This window comes from Drosophila subobscura, chromosome J (genome assembly GCF_008121235.1).
Source record: "Drosophila subobscura isolate 14011-0131.10 chromosome J, UCBerk_Dsub_1.0, whole genome shotgun sequence".
Classification (NCBI taxonomy): Eukaryota; Metazoa; Arthropoda; class Insecta; order Diptera; family Drosophilidae; genus Drosophila; species Drosophila subobscura.
Window position 1 is genome coordinate 19,632,836 of NC_048532.1, and position 21,249 is coordinate 19,654,084.

At 50.6% G+C, this 21,249-nt stretch overlaps 3 protein-coding genes across 7 annotated transcripts; 2 read left to right on the forward strand and 1 right to left on the reverse strand.

Moving 5' to 3' along the window:
• The first annotated feature begins 864 nt into the window (after window positions 1-864).
• Window positions 865-2,661, forward strand: LOC117894278 (probable asparagine synthetase [glutamine-hydrolyzing]). Its single transcript, XM_034801234.1, has one exon. It carries the CDS (start codon window positions 900-902, stop codon window positions 2,589-2,591), a length of 1,692 nt encoding a protein of 563 aa, XP_034657125.1. The 5' UTR covers window positions 865-899; the 3' UTR covers window positions 2,592-2,661.
• Window positions 2,662-3,544: 883 nt separating this feature from the next.
• On the forward strand, window positions 3,545-10,628 carry LOC117895844 (CLIP-associating protein). Of its 2 annotated transcripts, none has more exons than XM_034803799.1 (2): window positions 3,545-4,261; window positions 5,776-10,628. In XM_034803799.1, the coding sequence occupies exon 2, from the start codon at window positions 5,796-5,798 to the stop codon at window positions 10,314-10,316; it is 4,521 nt and encodes a 1,506-aa protein (XP_034659690.1). In that variant the 5' UTR covers window positions 3,545-4,261; window positions 5,776-5,795; the 3' UTR covers window positions 10,317-10,628. The 2 variants fall into 2 exon arrangements, with proteins under 2 accessions (XP_034659690.1, XP_034659689.1); XM_034803798.1 differs by having other exon boundaries at window positions 3,545-4,258; window positions 5,773-10,628.
• A 1,284-nt stretch (window positions 10,629-11,912) lies between these two features.
• Window positions 11,913-20,968, reverse strand: LOC117895845 (extensin). Of its 4 annotated transcripts, XM_034803802.1 has the most exons (6): window positions 20,185-20,958; window positions 17,418-17,840; window positions 16,496-16,889; window positions 14,201-14,517; window positions 12,957-13,325; window positions 11,913-12,893 (listed from the first exon to the last, which is right to left on the reverse strand). In XM_034803802.1, the coding sequence occupies exons 2-6, from the start codon at window positions 17,478-17,480 to the stop codon at window positions 12,501-12,503; spliced, it is 1,536 nt and encodes a 511-aa protein (XP_034659693.1). In that variant the 5' UTR covers window positions 17,481-17,840; window positions 20,185-20,958; the 3' UTR covers window positions 11,913-12,500. The 4 variants fall into 4 exon arrangements, with proteins under 4 accessions (XP_034659693.1, XP_034659692.1, XP_034659691.1 ...); XM_034803801.1 differs by having other exon boundaries at window positions 12,957-13,319; window positions 16,496-17,840; window positions 20,185-20,960; XM_034803800.1 differs by having other exon boundaries at window positions 16,496-17,840; window positions 20,185-20,959.
• Window positions 20,969-21,249: the final 281 nt, after the last annotated feature.

The window sequence follows — 21,249 nt, forward strand, 5'->3', positions numbered from 1 at the left end:
CCCGACGTGGACTTGCGGCAACCACCTGTTTGCCCAGCAGTCTGTTAATGCAAGCTTCTGTTAGCCGTTTAGCTTTTGTGAGCTTTTGTAGGCAAACACACATCACACAGCCCCGCCGCTCTAGCAGGCCCATGGAAGACCCTTGGTAGAATTTCCTTTTCTCAGAAAATTCCACAGTCTCAAAGAAGATTCGCAGCTTCTTCGCTCAAAAATCGCTCAAGGTATGCAATTAAAACAGTAACAATTTATCTACAAGAAAAATTAAAAAGCAGCATTATTTTCCGCGGTTTACCTAGAGTTGCTCACCAGTTTAAATACAGGGGGCTTAAGTGGGTTAAATCGCGCTTGAACGTATGACAGCTAATAAACACAACGCAAAGCTCTTCGGGCATAGACCGGATCTAATTTTGAATTTTCAACGGACTTGCAGCTTATAGAAAATGAGAGGAGAGAGACCTGGTTGGTTTATCATTTACCATTTTAGTTCCACTTGAATTACTTGCAAAAACAAGTTGTTAGTAAATAAATGCGTTTTCTCGTGCGTTTTTGTGTCACTGGCACAACAGAAAAAGCTCGCTTCCCCTTCTTGTCAACAAGAGCAAAAGCTCGCCGCCACAACAGCTGTTTAGGCTATTATTTAAATGATAAAAAACAATTCATTCAGTTCAAACTACAAATAATAACTAATAAAAGAACAATCGATTTAATTCTAGGGATCCCCTGTTAGTGGAGTGCTGCAGATATCGAGCCTCACACATCACAACGTATGATGCAATATTGCAGCACTTGAAAGTCAGCATCTGGTAAAGTGAGAAAGCTTTATAAAGCAGCGACCCAACATTTCGTCATTCATTAGGCTTCATCTCTCCAGCGAATAATCTACAAAAAGAAAAGATAAAATGTGCGGAATCTTTGCAATATTTTCAAAGGATGGAGAGCCGATTGGCAGCCAGGTGCTGCATGGCAAGAAGCACAGTCTGCGGGAGATGGCCTATCGGCAGAGCGGAAAACAGCGGCATCGTGGCCCCGACTCCACTGGCGTCCATATAATCCCAGAGGATGGCGTGGCAATGGTTCACGAACGTCTGCGAATTGTGGGCGTGGAACATGGCGACCAGCCGTTTGTTTCCAACGATGGGAACGTGGTGCTGGTGGCCAACGGCGAGATCTACAACTACCTGGAGCTGACGGCGGCCATAAAGAAGCAACGTGGCGCCTACGAACCGAAGAGTGACTGCCACGTTATCCTGGAGCTGTATCAGGACTATGGGGAGGAGCTGCTGAAACACATCAAGGGAATGTTCGCCTTCGCCCTGTACGACAGGCGCACGAAGCAAGTGCTCGTGGCCAGAGATCCCTTTGGCATTATTCCCATGTACATTGGTGAGGATGAGGCTGGCAATGTGTGGGTGGCCTCCGAAATGAAGTGCTTAGTGGATGCCTGCATCAATGTCGAGACCTTCCCCCCGGGCGAGGCCCGCTTTGGACGCGTGGGAGAGATGCAAACAATCTGGCGCTTTGAGCAATCCTGGATCAAGGAAGTGCCCACCAAGCCGTGCGACCTGGAGCTTCTCCGCTCCAGCCTGGAGTCGGCCGTGCGCACCCATCTACACTGCGACGTCAACTTTGGGGCTTTGCTGTCGGGCGGTGTGGACTCCAGCCTTATTGCCGCTATAGCCACGAAGATTATGAAGGAGAAGGACCCCGACTATCGGCTGAAGACCTTCTCTGTGGGTCTGCGCGATGCGCCCGACTTTAAGGCGGCCAGTCACGTGGCCAAGTACATCCAAAGTGACCACAAGGAGCTCGTCTTCGAGATTCCTGATGCTCTGGACGGCATACGCGACATTATCTATCACCTGGAGACCTATGATGTGACAACCGTGCGCTGCAGCCTGCCCATGCTGCTGCTCGCCCGCTACATCAAGAGCACCGGCATCAAGATGATCCTCTCCGGCGAGGGGGCGGACGAGATCTTCGGCGGATACCTGTACTTCCACAAGGCCCCCAACTACGAGCAGTTCCACCAGGAGCTGGTGAAGCGCGTGCATCAGCTGCATCACTCCGACTGCCTGCGCGCCAACAAGGTGGCCATGGCCAAGGGCGTGGAGCTGCGCGTCCCCTTCCTGGATACGGACTTCGTCAACCATGTGATGCAGATCCGACCAGAGGACAAGATTCCTGGACAGCTCAACGCGTTCCCCGGTGCCCTAGAACCCTTGAGGCGCATGGAGAAGTACGTGCTGCGAGCCGCCTTCACCAAAAACTATCTGCCGGACGATGTGCTGTGGCGCCAGAAGGAGCAGTTCTCCGATGGCGTTGGCTACAACTGGATCGACAGCATTCGCCGTGTGGCCACCAGTCACGTGAGCGATGAGGATTTCGCACAGTCTTCAAAAAGATTTCCCTTCAATACGCCCACCACAAAGGAGGCGTTCTACTATCGCTGCATCTTCGAGGAGCTGTTTCCGCGCGATTCGGCAGCCCGCACGGTAATCAGGTGGGTGCCACGCCTCGACTGGGGCTGCCCGGAGGATCCCTCGGGTCGCGCACAGGCCGTCCATAAGTCACTAAAGACTGATTTAGCTTAAATATAAATTTAATTAAGTACAAAGTTAGCTTTTTATTGAAGCACAATGCATCGAAGCTATCCATGAATCTGTAAATGCACTTAAACCTGCACATACCTCTTCCTATACCTACATTTAAATATATAATATAAACAGACATGTGTGAGTTGATATAAATGGGATCACTTTACTGTAATTGAAGAGGTTTCCAGTTCATTTAAATGTTTATGCAGCTGTCTGGCAAATGTGCTGACGGATGCCGGATCGGGATCGCCTTGCCGGTTGTCTGTTGCCGGTTGTCTGTTGCCGGGCATTTATTTACGTTAATCAAGCGATTGTCAATCAAGTTACTAGAGTGTATGTGAGTACCCAGTTTGGGTTATCTATAATTATATTTGTATTATCACATAATCTAATTGTAGCAACAACAAAGGAAATTACACATAGATAAAAAAAAACACTTCAACTTCTAAAACTTTGGTATCCAGTTCCTACTAAATGCCTCATGACATTCTAATCCCATTCATAATTAGCAAATTTCAATTTTCAAATTCAAACTCAACATTGCAGTCTCATTGGTGAATTGGACAAGAGGGTGACGAAAATACTAAAAATTGTATGGAAAAGTGAAAGGTGGTTACCTAAACAAGGTCGGCGTAAAAGTTTGTGGCCCTTGACCGTATGATCGGAAATCTAATTCCTCGATACTGAATTATCTTCATAATACTGCTAGTCAGAAAAGGCTCTCAGAATACAGGCAATTGATTATTTAATCGAATAAAATTCTAGTTTTTGTGCTGAAAGTCATAGCTTGCTGGTAATTTTAAATAGAACATCAAAATCGAGGAAAATTGTTTCCGCTGCGCTTTATTTTTGGTATGTTTTGAAAGGAAGATATAGTTTTTCGGTATATTTTTGAGGGTCATGCGGTATATCTTATCGATAACTCCGCGGTCACACTGCATACATGTTTACCATCGCTAGAATTAATTTTTTTCGCAAGCAACGGGCTGGCAAATTTGTTAAAATTAAGTAAAAAGTGTATAACCATTAAACGAGCAGTGTCAAAAACAATACCAAATGCCAATACGCAACGAAATGTGATGTTTGCTGAGCTCAGCAGACGCTCAGCGACCGAGAAACCAGTGCGAAACTCCTGACCCCAGAGCGCGTCACCGAGAAAAAAGTTCATCAAAGCAGAGAGGGCGCAGAGCCAGCAGAAGCAGAAGCAGGCGCAGCGCTGCTGAAGACGTTGGAATTTGTGGTGTTGTTGCTGTGGAAGCCGATGCTCAGTCGACGCCGACGCCGACGTGCAGCAATAACGGTAGAGACCCAACAACAAATGACAAAGTGAAACTGACTGCGCTGTACCAACAACAACGCGTGAACGAAGAGAAGAGCAAAACTGTGATCTCTCGGCTAGTTGAGGGGGGCAATTGTTCAATTGGCTGTGCTTGAAAAATAAATTTAGTCTACTTAAAACGCGTATTTGCGGGCATTGCGAATCGTTTGTTTGGCCAGCGACTGGAAAATCAATTCTTCAAATTGCCTTTGGGGGCCATCAAGCAGCAGTTGTTTGTTTGCTAGGCCCAACCCAAAAACAATATTCAAGAGCGGAGCGAAGACGACAAGAAGAAGAAGAAGCAGCAGCAGCGCAGTCAACGCAGCCGGATTTGCAAATAATAGAGGTATGTGTGCGCGTGTTCGTGTGTGTATGTGTGTGCGTATCGACCAAAGATAAAAAGATTTTGTTAAAAAAAGACACTGCCTAATCTCCAATCGCCTCCGCTTCCGATTCTTGCTCTCATGTGACATTTAGAAATCAATTCGGCCGCTCTCTCTCTCGGTTTCTCTCTCTGCTGCAGCAGCCACGCCACCGACTGCGACGCTGGCAGCATTGTAGCATGACGTCGACAGCCGCTGACGATCGTGCTGGGCAGCGCGCAGGCCGGCAAGTTTTTAGTGTGACTGAATTGTGCAGCTGGTTTTACACCTAAAATTTGAACGGTCTAAATGAAAAAAACCCCTGACCCTCCCCCCTTTGTTTTGTTAATCACATCTACTAGTATCTATATCTTATCGTACACATGGAATGAATATATTCAAGGTAAGAGAATAACAGTTACGAAAGCCAGTGTTCGCGAAGCCACATCCCTCTTTGAATTTGTGTTTGTTGATGTTTATTTATAAATAGAAAATTGCGTATGCAATGCTAAATAGTTATACTCGCTCTCCCGCTGTCGCGCTCACACACTCTGCTGCTCCGACTCATTCTCTCTTCCATTCTCTCTCTGAGCATAGCTAACAAGTCGCTGTCGTGGATTGTTGTTGTCATCCAGCAATATTATCTCATTTTTGTATAACTTACGTATCCATAAATATTCTGGCGCTCTCGAGCGCACGCAAATTGTTGTTAAATTGTTGAACAGTGACGCCCGACCATAGACGGTGGGACGCTGGCGTCGCTGTCAGCCATCGTTTTGCCCAAAAAGTACTCGTATCGTAAGCCCAAAGCTAAATCCATATCCGCGGCGGCACGTTGTTGTCTGAGCTTCCTGCCCACCCAGCCACCCACTGCCCGCCCGTCACTCCCCGCCTCTGGCTTCGTCACGCTCTCGGGCGTCCGTGAGATGATTCACGTTTTGTGCCGTAACAACGCCCCACCGCTTATCCCCATCACACTCCACCACCATCTGTCGGCAAAGCTATGCCATCCCATCCCTGCCCATCCCCAACAACCACTTCCACCCGCACAACCATTCACCTACTTTTGTAACAGCACTAAATGGTCTCCACTCCACTCCATTCCACCACACACCCACCCACCCCTGTCCATGCTGTCCTCTAGCTGCTCTCTGACTTCATCCATTCTCCACACAGAAATTGTTGGCCCCTTCGCCGCTTTTTGCGACTGTTGCTGCTGCTTCTTCTTGCATCTCTAGTGCGCGCGCGCAATGAATAATTTGAAATTGCTGAAAAGGAGGAAATATGTGAGATTTGGCGGGAACATCACATCTCCAGCCTCTCTGAATCCACCCAATTGAATCAATTTTATGGCCCTGCTTGCATCCTTGAGCGCAGCCTCAACTATCCCTGGCCTGCTGTCCTGCCGGCCTCCTCCCCATTTTACTTAAATAATTAATGCAATTTACCAAATACTGCAGCTAAAGAAAACATTTTTCCCATCTTGCCTACATTGCAGTTGCTGTTTAAAAAAACGTAAAGATGGCCTACCGCAAGCCGAGCGATCTGGACGGATTCATCCAGCTGATGCCGAAGGCGGATATGCGGGTGAAGGTGCAGCTGGCGGAGGATCTGGTCACATTCCTGAGCGACGACACAAACTCAATTGTGTGCACAGACATGGGCTTCCTCATCGACGGCTTGATGCCGTGGCTGACGGGCAGCCACTTTAAGATAGCACAAAAATCGCTGGAGGCCTTCTCGGAGCTGATCAAGCGGCTGGGCAGCGACTTTAATGCATACACTGCGACCGTGCTGCCACATGTGATCGATCGCCTTGGCGACAGTCGGGACACGGTGCGCGAGAAGGCCCAGCTATTGTTGCGTGATCTGATGGAGCACAAAGTGCAGTCGCCCCAAGGGTTGATCGACAAACTGGCCGTCAGTTGCTTTAAGCACAAGAACGCAAAGGTTCGCGAGGAGTTCCTGCAGACGATAGTGAATGCCCTGCACGAGTACGGCACACAGCAGCTGAGTGTTCGCACCTACATACCGCCCGTATGCGCCCTGCTCGGCGATCCCACGGTGAACGTGCGGGAATCGGCCATACAAACGCTGGTGGAGATCTACAAGCATGTGGGAGACCGCCTGCGGCCGGACCTGCGCAAAATGGAGGATATGCCAGCCGCCAAGCTGGCTCTGCTCGAGCAGAAGTTCGATCAGGCCAAGCAGGAGGGTCTGCTGATGCCCTCCGCAGTGAAGAACGGCAATGGCAATGGCAATGGCGTGGGACTCGACGAGGCCGACTACAGAGAGACGCCAAAGGAGAGGCCTCCCACCAGGATAGTGAAGCGGCAGCTCTATTCTGCCGCCGTCTCCAGCCTGAGACAAAAGCCGAGCGGACCGGCCGATGCCGGAGATGCGGGAGCTGTCACGATGGAAATCTTCGAGGCTAGCTTTGAGGTGGTGCCTCAACTGACGATCTTCCACGCCAAGGATATGGATGATGCGTATAAGCAGATACTGGTGGTCATCAGCGACAAGAACTGCGACTGGGAGAAGCGCGTCGATGCGCTGAAGAAGATTCGCGCCCTGCTGCTGATGAACTACCACGCCCAGCCGCAGTTTGTGGCTGTTCAGCTGAAGGAGCTGGCCCTGGGCTTTCTGGACATTGTCAAGGAGGAGCTGCGCTCGCAGGTCATACGCGAGGCGTGCATTACCATTGCCTACATGTCGAAGACGTTGCGGAACAAGCTGGACGGCTTCTGCTGGAGCATATTGGAGCAGCTCATCAATCTGATACAGAACAGTGCCAAGGTCATTGCCTCGGCCTCGACGCTGGCCCTCAAGTACATCATCAAGTACACGCACTCGCCAAAGCTGCTAAAGATCTACACGGAAACGTTGCAGCAGTCCAAGTCGAAGGACATCAGATCCTCTCTCTGCGAGCTGATGGTCTTACTCTTCGAGGAGTGGCAAACGAAGGCACTTGAGCGGCATGCAACCGTCTTGCGGGATGTCCTGAAGAAGAGCCTTGGGGATGCAGACAGCGAGGCACGTAGGCATTCCAGGCGAGCCTACTGGGCCTATCGGCGGCATTTCCCCGACCTGGCCGATCAGATCTACGGCAACCTGGACATTGCCGCCCAGCGGGCCTTGGAAAGAGAGCGCGGTGATAGTGGCAGCGGCGGCCTAGCCGGCTTAGCTCCACCTCCATTGGAAACACGACGAACGGTGTCGCGCCTCGGACGAACTCCGGGCGCACTGCAGAAGCCAACGCCCAGCATGCGATCCATCTCTGCGGTGGACACTGCGGCAGCACAGCGAGCCAAGGCACGGGCACAGTACACGCTCTACACGCGACAGAAGAAGCCAGTGGGGGCAACGAACTCGACCAATTCCACCCAATCGCAGGGGGGTTTTGGAGGGGCGAGCAGTGGATCCCTGCCACGACCTCGCCTGAACTCGAATAGTCACAGCCACACAGTGGTAACGCCAGGCACGATTACTCCACGCACCCGGGGACGCGCAGGAGTATCGCAATCGCAGCCTGGATCCCGGTCCACCTCGCCCAGCACTAAGCTGCGCGACCAATTCGGTGGCGTGGGCAGTTACTACCGCGGGGCGACTGGGGCCATACCCAAGAAGGCATCCGGGATACCCAGGAGCACGGCCAGCTCCAGGGAAACGAGTCCCACACGGCTGGTTGGCGGCAGTGGCGGCGGCCTAATGAAGCGCAGCATGTACTCCACAGGAGCGGGCGCACGACGCACGCCAGAGCGGAACAATCCTGTGCGACCCTCGGCAGCGGCACGACTGCTGGCCCAATCCCGCGAGGCGGAGCATACGCTAGGCGTGGGCGGAGTCGACGGCAGTGAGGGGCAGTCGGACTTTGTCTCTGGAGACTACATGCGGAGCGGCGGCATGCGCATGGGCAGAAAACTGATGGGACGCGACGAGTGTGCGGACGATATTGATTCGGAGGCCAGTTCTGTGTGCTCCGAGCGATCGTTCGACTCCAGCTACACGAGGGGCAACAAGTCGAACTATTCACTGAGTGGATCGCACACCCGCCTGGACTGGAGCGCACAGAGGGCACCGCTGGACGACATTGAGACGATCATCCAGTACTGCGCATCCACCCACTGGTCGGAGAGGAAGGACGGCCTAATCAGCCTCACGCAGTATCTGGCCGATGGCAAGGAGCTCTCGCAACAGCAGCTGCAGTGTGTCCTCGACATGTTCCGCAAGATGTTCATGGACACCCACACGAAGGTGTACTCCCTGTTCCTCGACACTGTCACAGAGCTGATTCTCGTGCATGCCCACGAGCTGCACGATTGGCTGTTCATTCTGCTCACGCGACTGTTCAACAAGCTCGGCACGGACCTGCTCAATTCGATGCACAGCAAAATATGGAAGACCCTGCAGGTGGTGCACGAGTATTTCCCCACGCAGCTGCAGCTGAAGGAGCTGTTCCGCATCATCTCGGACTCCACGCAAACACCGACAACCAAGACACGCATTGCCATTCTAAAGTTCCTCACGGATCTGGCCAATACCTACGGCAAGAGCAGCGACTTCCCCAGCGACCAAAGCCTAGCCTGCGAGCGGACAGTCCTGAAGCTGGCACAACTGACGGCGGACCAGAAGTCCATCGAGCTGCGCTCCCAGGCCAGGTGCTGCCTGGTGGCCCTCTACCATCTGAACACTCCGGAGATGACAAAGCTGCTGGCCAATCTGCCCAAGGGATACCAGGACTCGGCTCGCTCCTGCATTCAGTCACACATGCGGCGTCAGAGCAGCGTCAATTCTGGGGCCAATTCCCCCAACAGCTCGCCCCTGAGCAGCAGCAGTCCAAAGCCTCTGCAGAGCCCCTCCGTCGGGCCATTCGCCTCGCTCCAGAGCCATCAACTCAACATGAGCTCAACTAGTCCCCGCAGTCGGCAGTCATCGGTGGAGCAGGAGCTGCTCTACTCCTCGGAGCTGGAGGTGCAGCACAATATCCAAAAGACGTCCGAGGAGATCCGCCACTGCTTCGGCGGCCAGTACCACTCGCTGGCGCCCAATGGCTTCAACGGACATCTGCAGTATCACGAGCAGGCGCAGCAGGACTCGTGTGCCTCCCTGTCTTCCAACTCCAAGACGCAATCGTCGGCCAATACCACGCAATCGAACACCCCAGAGTCGGCCACAATGCGGCTGGACCAGCTGGACAGGGGCGTCATGACACAATCGACGATGGCCAAGTCCCCGCAGCCCACGGGAGATGCCAACATGTTGGTCTCCATCAGCAGGGCCGACAACGGCGAGCTGATCCTGCCCGGCGATATGCTGGAGAGCGAGGTGATGTCCGTGGCTCTGACACTCACTAAGGACCAGCCGGTGGAGCAGCTGCAGACGTCGCTGGCCAATTTGGGGATCTGCATCAAGGGCGGCAACTGTGAGCTACCGAATAAGCACTTCAGATCGATTATGCGGATGCTGCTCAACATTCTGGAGGCGGAGCACACGGATGTGGTTATCGCTGGCCTGCATGTGCTCAGCAAGATCATGCGCAGCAACAAGATGCGCCACAACTGGATGCACTTCCTCGAGCTGATACTCCTGAAGATCATCCAGTGCTATCAGCACAGCAAGGAGGCAATGCGGGAGATCGATGCCATGATTGTACGTATTGCCCCGTGCCTGCCGCTCGATTTGTCAATCAACATTGTGAATCCGGTGATTGCCACGGGCGAGTTTCCTACCAACCTGTGCGCCATTAAGATCCTGCTGGAGGTGACCGAGCACCATGGCGTGGAGATCACGGACACCCATCTGGACAATGTGTTCCCCAACTTGGCGCGATCCACGGACGACCAGGAGTCCATGGTGCGCAAAGCGGCTGTCTTCTGCATCGTCAAGCTGTACATTGTGCTCGGCGAGGACAAGGTGAAGCCGAAGCTGTCGGCGCTGAACCCGAGCAAGCGGCGGCTGCTCAACGTCTACATTGAGAAGCAGCGAAATTCAAGCGGCGGCGGCAGCTCCACCAAGAACTCCTCGGCTGCCTCATCCTCATGATTGCGGGCACACTCGCCGGCACGGCACCACAAAGACACTGACGCCACGCCGTCTCTTAGCATACGCAAGCAGTGAAGGACGAGGGAATGATTTAATGATATATAACTAATGATATAACTAATTATTTATAACTCTAATTCTTACTGATGGATGAAGATGATACGCGTATATGTATTGTGAAAGAGAGAGAAAGAGAGAGCAACAAATCCCCTTCTAAAGTGTCGACAGATCAAACTAATTATATTATATAATGAACGATCGATCAACCCCCAAGTGTACTAAACAAACAAAAAACGATAAAAAACAAAACAAATAATAAGAAAAATCTATAGCCAACTGTCTGTCACCTTTGATTCTAATTATAATGCTAAATGCTAATGCTGTGCTTCAACCCACGTTTACGACTATCTGCTATATACCCTCCCCTCCCCCACTCTCGTCAAAATTGTTTATAAAATGATTTACAATGGCTTTTTTCCTAATATAAACCATGCTTCTTGTATTTAAGTTCCAATGATTCTTCGTGTCCTTTTGTTTCATTTTCTGCTCAACTGAATTCTAATTCATTTACAACTGAACTATTTTTGTAATTAATTTAAAAGAAAACACACACACACACGCATACACACAACAACTCGAACACGAAAACAACACACAAGAACAAAAATAAAAACAAAAAACCATCAATAAACGATTCTAGGTTATGTAATAATATTTATAAATTAATTAAACGAATAAAACAGTTACAACCGAACATACCGATCACATGTACAATATAAAAGACAAAGTACAAGGTACATGGACTTTAGCATTTCGTTTACCATCAACATCCTTTTTGCTAATCATTTTTTGTGTAATTTATTTCATAAAATTCAAACTTTCAAATTTTTTTTTTTTTTTTATTTACACACGGACTTAATTATACTAAATACTTGTGTTCTTATTACGCCTCCTTTTTAGTGGGTTGTTTGCACCCTCGATAGGGCTTTACTTGCTTCCTTTTTGTTCGGGGGTGAGTACGTACACTCGTAGACTCGATACTAACTAATTTTAAACGCTATTAAACATTTTTGAATGTTGCTCGATGTGTGTTTTGGGGTTTATTCTTTTGCTCTCTGTTCGCTCGCTTTGAAATTTAGTTGTTGGGCCCATTTGAAACCTGAATTTGTTTTTGCTTTGGTACGAGGTAAATCATACAATACAAATTCGATAATGTCTGTTGTATTTGTTCACGCACAGATAGTTAGATTATTACAAATACAATATTCGGAAATCAAGTAAATTAAGGCACTTAATCGAACAAAGAAATCAATTCGAAAAGGGTCTACCAAATTCGTGGTTAGTAAACGGATAGATACGAGTATATGTAGTAAGAAAATGTTTGCCAAGTACAAATTAGTGCGGTGGTTCAAGTGTATGTGTGTGTGTATCTGTGTGTACTGCATTGCTTTAACAATTACAATTACAATAACTATACCTCTGGCCTGTAGCCTAGAGCAGAACTTGAATTTGTATTGTACATAAAAGTAATTCCTAAAATTATTAATGGTGTTTCTTTTTTGATTAAAGATCGACTTTCAATGGCACATCTTTTTGTTTTTTTGCTAATTGCTATTGGTAGTCCCCAAGCTCGTCCGAGAACCGCCGAAAGAGTTTTGTGCCCAAGTAATCTTTATTTGAATCTTCCAAGCGGTTCTCTGTGCTTAATAGAGATTTTTCCTGTTGTAAAGAGTTGAGTAACTGCTCGAAAGACTTTTCTTATATGCCTACATATGTATAACCTTTACGAAATGCATTTGTATGTACAGTGGGACAAGATTTCAGTTTCGATTTAAAATAGATTGAACTACTTATCTACTTATTCGCTTATGTAAATTGTTGACTACTTTACACGTATTTATGTAGACGGTTTGCTAACAATATTTTGGCTTCTTGGTTTCTTGGTTATTCTTGAATTTTGACTGCAAACAATGCCGCGACAGTACCCCTACCCCAGCCAGCAACAAAAACTCTTCTGATTAGGGGGAGTGGCTGTCCCGAATCATTGTCGCATTTTGACCGAAAAAGGCACACACAGAGAATTTCGAATGACAACGATTTTTGCACGACTAAAACAACACTAAAACTCTAATCTAAACTGCTCTTCCCTTACATATATCGATCTGTATTTGTATCTGCTGCCATTTAGTAGCCATTGCAGCGTATCTCCCCGTATCGATGTCGTGGCCTGCCCGCTCCGTATGCCGCATATCGCTCATACGCCATATAGTCCGGCATTTCGTAGCCATAGCCGCCGCCGTGTCCGCGCATTGCCCGATTTCGTGCATGTGCCATGTGCATGTGTCCCTGGTAGGCAGCGTGCTGCTGCTCCTCATAGGGATGATAGCTCTGCGGCGGCGTGGAGTGCGGCTCGTAGTAGCCGCCTGTGCTGTAGGGGGAGTAACTGCTATTGCTTGCGGCATACTCCTCAGCCAGACGCTCGACCAGCGACTCGGGTGTCTGCAGGAACCGCTCCGAGAAGCGACCAATTTCGGTGGAGCCAAAGGCCTGCAGAAATCCCGGCAACGGCTTGATGTCCTGCAGGCATATGAAAATTAAAGTTAAAACGTTTTCCAGATTAAACGGCTAGACGGCGCTCACCCTTATCTGCTCTCTGACTGTCGGCTCCATCGACTCCAACTGCTCCTCGCCTCCAGCTTCCCTTTTGCTCGTCCTTCGCTTTGATTTCTTGCTCGGAATGAGATCGCATTCCATGATGCGATTGCTGTTGCTGTTGCCGATGCTGATGCTACGACTCTTGGCAGCCGTTGTCTGTCGCTTATGGCTGTTGGGCGTCTGCTGTTGCTGCTGCTGCTGCTGGAACAGCGGAGCCAAGGCGGGCGGGACGCTGGCTGACTGGCCATAGCCCACGGGCGAGTTCTGTGGCACGGGCGGAGTGCGCGAGCGGCGCGGCGATGTACTCCAGTTGTTGGACGCTGTTGTGGCTGGCGGCAATGGATGTTCCTGCAGCAGAAAATCGATTTAGTTTTCCAGTTTTGCAGTGGCGAAAAGAAGCAACAAAGTTGTTACGCTCAAGTGGCGGGCACTTGAAAAAACTTTTAGCTCCTGGCCCCAGCTCTAAGCCCCAATCCGAGTGCTGGCGCGTGCTCGCTGATGGCAGCTCATGTTACCAGGCAACCCCTAGGACCCCTAGGCGCACCCAGCACCCAGCACCCCCTAAGCCAAGCCTCACCTCGCTCCAGCTCCAGTCATAGTCATAGTCACAGTCGTCGTCGTCAGCCGGGTGAAGTTCAACGTAGCGCCCCAAAAATCAATAGGCGCCCCTTTTGCACAGTACTCGGCGTGCACGGCGACTGGCACAGACACCCTGTAAAAAGGCTTCCGGCCGTTGGTCTCGCTCTCGGTCTCTCTCTCTGTGGGAGAGCTTTTTGTGTGCTTTCTCTCAGGGCAAGAGAGGGAGAGAGAGAGCGAAGTGAGTGCCTAGAAAGCCGGTCGATGGAGCTAAACGCATTTCGCTTTTGGTCTTCTCTTTTGGCCACTCGTCTGCTGCGTAAAGGATAGCGAACGAACGCCTGTAGCCAACGCAGTCGAGGCTGTCATTATCAGGCTCTCGTTTCTCCGATGCTTTGGCCTAATTTATCCCGGTGCGTGGCTCCAATGTGGAGCATAATGAGCATGCCACACCATCCCGCTCACCCACAGACCATTGCCGGAGCAATCTCGACAGCACTAATTGGAAACCCAATCGGGACAAGTCGGGACGGGACCACTAATCAACTCTGGGAAGAGCAGCTGCTGCTTCTGCAGCTGCAGATTGCTGCTCCTGCAGTTTTAATTTTCAATTTGGGCGCCTCAACGCTAATTTGATTTAATCCTCAACTTACCCCCAGCTCTGGCGTTTCCGCTGCATCCTCGCTGATTGGATTAGAAGGCGAACCCCGCTCCACTGCATCCTGCGGCGTTGTTGTTGTCGTCCTTTCTGCTGCCGTGTCTGCCTGTGCCTCGGCTCCTGCTGCTGCTGCTGCTGCTACTGGTGTCTCCTTGTTTGGCTTCGCCAAATTGATTTCCGCTCGCCGCACAACTTCCGACACGGCGGCGGCGGCGGCGGCGGCGGCTGTGGGCGTCGGAGTCGCCTTATCAATGCTGGCCACTGGCGGTGTTGGCGGCGACGCTGACTGCGCCGCTGGCGCGCTTATGTCATCTGGAAAGCAAGCAGAGATAAAAGTATAGAAGCCGTCACTCAGCAGCAGTGCCCCGCTTGGAGGGAAAATCAATATTGCTAAAAAGATTTCGTTTATGGAGTTCGTTCCCCATGCCTGGGGATTCCTGAGGCTCTAATTATTTTGTCATGCGTGCGGACTACAATCAAGGGTTAAAATTCATGGATCCATTTGACCAGTCTCGCAGCGAGCGTAGCCAACCCAAGCAAAGGGCTTTTTCGCACGCGCTTATCAAATATTTTTGCTGTGACTGTTGCCCCCAAGGGGGTTGCCTCTGTATTGAGCGATGGATAGAGAGGAGAGCCAGTCCCCAGAGAGAAAAAGAGCGGGAGCGAGCGCGTCATGCACTTGTTGAACGTGCTACACACACATACAGTTTGCGCCAGTTTGCGTGAGCGGCATAGCAAAGCCGAAGACGGAGCTGAAATCAACAAAAAGTGTAGCGCACTTTTCGGCGCATGCTACTCGACCCGAACCCCGAGCCGTGTTTACCGTTTTTAGTGTTTTGCCTGGTTGTTGTTGTTGCTGTTCCCACTGCCTTTACTGCGTTGCACCTAAAGTTGCAATTAAATGTGGCAATAAATCAATTATTGCTGCAAATTAAAGCGGAATTTTGGGAATATTTTAAAAGTTCCTCGTGGAAACTCTGTTTTTGTCAGTAATTGAGGGTAGCAATCGGTTTAGGCTTGCCCGATCTATTTGGTGGTTATTATACCTTGATCGATAAGTTGGTTCCTCACTTTATTTGACATAACGGCCATTGATTTTTGCCCCAATATGAGTACCAGTAAGAGTGTGTGTGAGGGGGACTCTGGCTAGTGCACAGTATGCTCCACAGTGTGGCTGGCTCTCTAATAGTCGTAGTAGTGTGTGTGTGTGTGTGGCACCACCAACTACAACCACCACATTACGCTGTAAAGTTCATTTACATGCTGGCTGTGATGACATTTCACTCATACAAACGGGGAGACACACACAAGCACAGACGCTAAGACACCCCCTTGAAAAGCCTGTCGTGGATGTGTGTGGGTGTGGGGGTTGTCAGTGTGTGTAAGTCAAACGTCCATTGATAACGAGGAAGCTCCAAACCAACACCAGCACACACTCAGCAGCATACACACACATGAACTCCCCCACGAGTTCGTTTGCATTGCGAAATATTTCGAAGAGCTGTCATCCGTGCGGACGGACAGGCTCTCACCTGACTTCCAGCCCATGGCCAGAGCCAGCTAACTTATTGATTTGCACACACGACAAACAAGCAAGCGAAAACCCCAACAAATTAAAAAGCGACTCATCGGGGAAAACACGTCGCGTGCCTAAATAGACAGCTAATTTTTGGCGAGCCTTTAAAGCGCCCTGAGCCATGACGTACCTCCAACTCTTCCTCTGACTGCCTGCCTGTGTCCCACCCGCATCGTGGCTGTAAGTCACGCTGTCAGGAAGCGGAAGTATTTCAGCAGTTAACCAACGCTGATTGGTTGAGTGTTTGCAAAACGTCGACTCGGCAAGAGGTCGGCCCCATCTCCGCCCACGTCTCCGTCTGCCTGCTGACGGACATTGCTCGTCAGGCGCTACGTCGCTGACGACACTCCTCCGCCGGCCCTGCTGACAACGATGACGGCAATGTGAATGGACAGTTCTTGCATTAATTTGCATGCAGAATCAAGCATAAAAGTGTGTGTGCCGTGCACAGTGGTTAGACTCCACTGTGGCTTTCGGTTCTTCGAGGGTTTCCTGCTGCCCCACTGTGCGCCAGTCCCAGTCGATTTGGCTCCCCTGCTGCCACGCCACCCCTTGGCTGACTTTAATACTTGTTACATAATCTGCCCGTGCCTGACATATGTTTGCATAAATTTACCAATGCTCTCCCTTCCGCTCTGGCTCCCTCCCCTCTCGCATAATTGCAAATTAAATAGAGTGTAAGAAAAAATCGTTGATAAAAAGCTGACAACTTACCAGGAATATCGAGCGGAGTGGAGCCGGACTTTGTCACTTTGCTCTCCTCCAGCTCTGGCTCCGACTCCACCGATGGCTGCTGCTGCTGCTGTTGCTGCTGTGGCTGCTGCTGCTGCATCTCTTCCTCCTCGTATTCGGCGGGACAGTGGTAGGGCACACAGGAGGCTGACTCCACGGACATATTCACCGGATAGTCGCCACTGTAGACGGGCGTGCTCTGGCTGCTGTCGCTCCTGGCACGTGTGCTGCAGTTGCTGATGCCGCTGTCCGTGCCCGTGGCGCTGATCAGTGGCGGTGAGGTGGTGAGTCTCTGTGCCGGCGATCCTGCCTCTACCTCCAGCTCTGCGGGCAACGATTCCTCCAGCTTTGGTGTGGCAGACAGCGGCAACTGCTGCTGATGCTGATGCTGCTCTGGGTAGCCGCGAATCGGCTCTAGATAGTTGGGCGGCAAAACTGTTCGATTGGGTGCTGGTGTCGTCGATCGGCCTGGCGGTGCGTAGTGGGGCGTGGGTCCCGTGTAGCCTCCAAAGCCTCTCGCCTGTCCGTAGGCTGAACTGGAGGCGGAAGAACTGTACAGCGAGGGCGGAGGCTGCTCGTAGCCGGGCTGCTGCTGCGGTTGATGCTGGTAGGGATGTGCCTGTGGATGCGGCCTAGGTGGATAGTGCAGCACGCTGGAGGGGATCAGTTGCTGGCCAGCGGGCGTAAACATTCCCTGATGCGGATGCGCGTGCGGCTGGCTGTAGTGGGGCGAGGCATAGGCGGCATAGCGATAGTAGTTCGGCATATACGAAGAGCTACCCGCTCCATAGCCATAGCCACCGGCATAGGGATGATACCCAGCATATCCGGATCTGTACGGTTGCGGTGGATAATGCGACATGGCAGTCTGATGTGGATACGGATGGGGAGGATGAGCGTGAGAGTGCTGGTGCTGATGCTGAGGCTGATGGTGATCGTAGTAGCCGGCCTGGTAACGGTCCGACATGTTCTGAGCTTCTACTTGGCGAAAGCTTGAAAGTTTCTGCCTCCCCCAAACTATTGGCTGAGGCCAGTCGTGGTCGTGGTCGTGGTCGTGGTGTGCCCCATTCCGTTTGCGGTGCCTTCCATATTGCCTGGTCAACGTGGTCGCTTTTGGTGTCCTCTTACATGTGTCTCTTATTGATTTTCCGTCCTACCACAGCTACACCTAGACTGTGTTGCCACTCCGAAATCCTGGGCTCTCACCCCCGCCTGCTTATCCTTTGCGTTGTTTTGTTGCCACTGTCCTTGTCTGCCTTGTCCACGCTTGGCTGCCTTTTATTTATGCTGGAATCAATTTTCGCCACACTTGCAGTTTTCTTTTGTCCTGCAACGAGGGGGATAGAGAGGGAAAGAGAAATGGGTTGGTTTATTATCAGACGAAAAATAGTGTGGCCCGAGCGGCGGGGCAGGGAAATGGCAATGGGTTTCGGGATTGAGATTGGCAATGATTGTGGGCAGACCGTTAAACAGTTGGCCTGCCCAACAATTCAATTAACATTGAGCCAATAACTTTTTATGCTCAAGACGTGTGGTCTGACGCTGAGGCTGGGCTGGAAATGGGATTAACAGATAAGTGAAGAAGCCATTCTCGAAGTGCTGGGAGTCTGGCCAGTTACAAATTATTTTGCAGCTGCTGTAGCCAGCAAACAGAAAGAAACGAAAGCCAGGGGCAAGCGCTGAATGAAGAAACTCTTGAGATTCAAGACTCCATTCCATATGCTAATGAGAGGCTGCACAAACCAAACATACCGAATATGCCGAGCCTCTTATTATGTATAAATGTGGTGGGTGGCTGGCGGCTGCTGAAGATGCCCGTTAAGTGGCGGTTGGCTGGTTGGTTGGTTGGTTGGTTGGTGGTTGGGAGAGTGCCAAACAACTGCCGGCTGCATCTCCCGATGATGAGCCATGCGCAAAATTCCGTTTGTTTTGCACTCACGCACGGGCAGGAGCCACAGCAGCAGCAATGGGTGGTGGGGCCAGCAGCCACTCAACTTATCGAGCGCATCTACCCAATCTCGCCACACACACACACCCGCACACACACCCATTGCAATGGATGAATAACCGCATGCATTTTGGCCGCATGCAAGCCGTTAATGAGCCACAAAAGTGCACACACAAACCAGAGAGTAGATGGAGGCTGGCCTGCCGCATTGATAAGGTGGGGGCACAGGCAATGATGGGGGTGGCAGGGCTGAAGAGTAATAGTCGTCACCAAAGCGTCTTTCAGCAGCTTCACCCACACACACACACATACACATTACATCTGTGTGTTTGTGTGTACATTTGTTGGTGTGCGTCGCTGTAAGCTTGCGCTTGACGTGTGCGTTTATTGATTAATAAACTTTTTGTGCAAAAAAAACAACAAAAAACAAAAAAAAAATACAAAAACAAAATATAATTGAAGGCAATTGGGGGTGTGGGTGTCGGGGGGTGTTGGGCAAACTTTATTGATCCGGTGACGCTGACGTTGATGATGATGATAGTGAAGGTAATGATGATGATGTCCTGGCAGCAAATTAGCAAGTCCAAGGGGTTGGGCTGGAGGTGTGGGCGATGGACAACTCTATTAGCAAAGTCAAACAGGCAGGGCAGGGGCAGAGTGGATAACATAATCAATGTAAACACAAGCTCGCACAGAGAGCAAGAGCGAGAGAGAGAGTGAGAGAGAGTGGGTCCATGCCGGCAGAGAGCATAATAGCGGAGCGACAGAGAGCTTCAGTGACTGAGAAGAGAGCGAGCTTTTCACGCCACCCCCGAAAAAGGGTTAGGTGCGCGCCAAAGGAACAATGTGCGGAGGAGCCGTAAATGAAATGAGCCTCGAAATACGTTAAGCAACTGCAATCAGTCCTGCCAGGGTGGACCCTACACTCGCCCCCAGACTGGCGCGCCACGCCACGCCACGCCACTCTCTGGCACTCTTCTGCAGCCAAAGCAGCGGCAGCCACAGTGGTGGGTGGTGGCAACAGTGAGTGAGCAGCAGGAAACGGAAGTTGAGCACGAGGTAGAAATGTAAATGGCGAGATGCTGCGTGTTCCAAACACACCCCTTACTGGCACTGGCACTGGTGCTGGCACTGGTGTCGGTGTCTCCATTTATGTATTGGTGGTTCCTTTTTTTCTGTTTGCTCTTTGCTCTGTTTTGGGACAGTGCGACACAACAGCAACAGCAACAGCCTCCCACTGTACCCTGTACCCTGTACATAAATCAATAAAAACAGCAGCCCGAGACGGGTTTTTGGTCTGCCACTGCCGCCGCTGCTGGCCGTGCTGGCTTTCTGTACTTTTTGAAATTTCAGACGCAGCGCCAGCTCCTCCAGCACCCACCGTTACATTACACGGCTCCTGCGTCACGTCACACGCTGCGTATGTGCAACGGACCCGTGGCTGTGGCTGTGCCTGTGCCTGCTGGGGAGGCACTCGAGCTGGCGACTGGAATGTATGCAGCGCAACTTTCTGATTTTAATTGAGTTGCTGCCCCTGCTGCTGCCACGGCTGTTGTCAATGATGGATTTCAATAATTGGGGCAGGGATTGCATGCAAGCGTGGGAGTGTCTCAACATGTTCCAAAAACAATTTTGTCAACCCGAAAACAAATGAAAATTTAATTGAAAAACAATATCAAAGAAACATTTTTATGGAAATCTCTTAGCTAAAATTGATATTTACCAAATATCCAGCACGAAATCCACGCTTGATTGAATTTTTTTTTATATTTAAAAGTTTTCTTTTTTAATTTCTTTAAATATTTATTTGCTTTTACTTTTTGTTGATTGTTTTCTGTACGAAAATCAATTTCACATCACGAATATATTTGCTAAAACTCTCATTTCCGTTTTCACATGCCACAAAATACCGTTACATTTTCAAAATGTGGCTACAAAAACCGTTCGTACACAATGGCCCTGAAGCTCGGCCAGCCAGCCAGACACTCGTTCTCTCTTCGAGCACTCTCGCGGAAAAATCGAAGAGCAGCCACAGTTTGGGGCGGCCCAAATGATCAGCTCTGTGGCAGAGCAAAGCAGAGCAGAGGCACACCAGACAGAGCACACCACACTTCCCAGAGTGCCGGACGGCAGCGGTGGTGTTGCTCTTGCTTCAGTCTGATAGACTGAATGCCTACGCTGCTGTGGTGTAGCTGTAGCCAAAAGTGTTACGTATACGCAGCATGTGTGGCGCGCGCGAAAGTCCGACGTAGACTGAAATGCGATACGCTGGCGCGCTTCCATTTATACACCGAAGGCCCTGCAACACGGCGAATGGCGAATGGCGAACAGCGAACGGGAGACCGAAGTCCCCTGTGGCAAGAACAAGAAAAGCTGGCAAAAGACGTGGTGGCAGCTGAAAAAGGAGCAAAAACAGACCAAGAGCCAAAGCGAAAACAGAAAACGGCACAGCCAGCTCGCAGCTGCACTGGGCACAGGCACAGGCAGAGGCAGAGGCACATACCTCGAACCTCGTACCTCGTACTCGCAGTCGTAGTAGAGCTATGTGACCCGATTCGATGGCAAGCTGCCACATGCGCGGGACAGCTCTCCGAGCGAGCATCAAATTGAGAGGAGCGGAGAGAGGATTGTGTGTGGCTGCACTTTGGGGCTGCTGGCGCTCGCTCTCGCTCTTTCTCTCATGAATTTTTTGAACTTTATTCACTTTGCTTTGCTTACGAATTAGAGCACAAAACAGAAACCAAACAAAAACAGAGCGGAATCTAGACCGTTATGTTACTTGCAACGA

Bases quoted from the DNA above. Each gene is read 5' to 3' on its own strand.
- LOC117894278 (XM_034801234.1), top strand. From the start codon at position 900: ATGTGCGGAATCTTTGCAATATTTTCAAAGGATGGAGAGCCGATTGGC.
- LOC117895844 (XM_034803799.1), top strand. From the start codon at position 5,796: ATGGCCTACCGCAAGCCGAGCGATCTGGACGGATTCATCCAGCTGATG.
- LOC117895845 (XM_034803800.1), bottom strand. From the start codon at position 17,480: ATGTCGGACCGTTACCAGGCCGGCTACTACGATCACCATCAGCCTCAG. The intron at 14,518-16,495 runs GTAAGTTGTCAG...CTTGCTTTCCAG, and splicing joins CACTCCGCTCGATATTCCTG to ATGACATAAGCGCGCCAGCG. The intron at 12,894-12,956 runs GTGAGCGCCGTC...ATATGCCTGCAG, and splicing joins CAGTCAGAGAGCAGATAAGG to GACATCAAGCCGTTGCCGGG.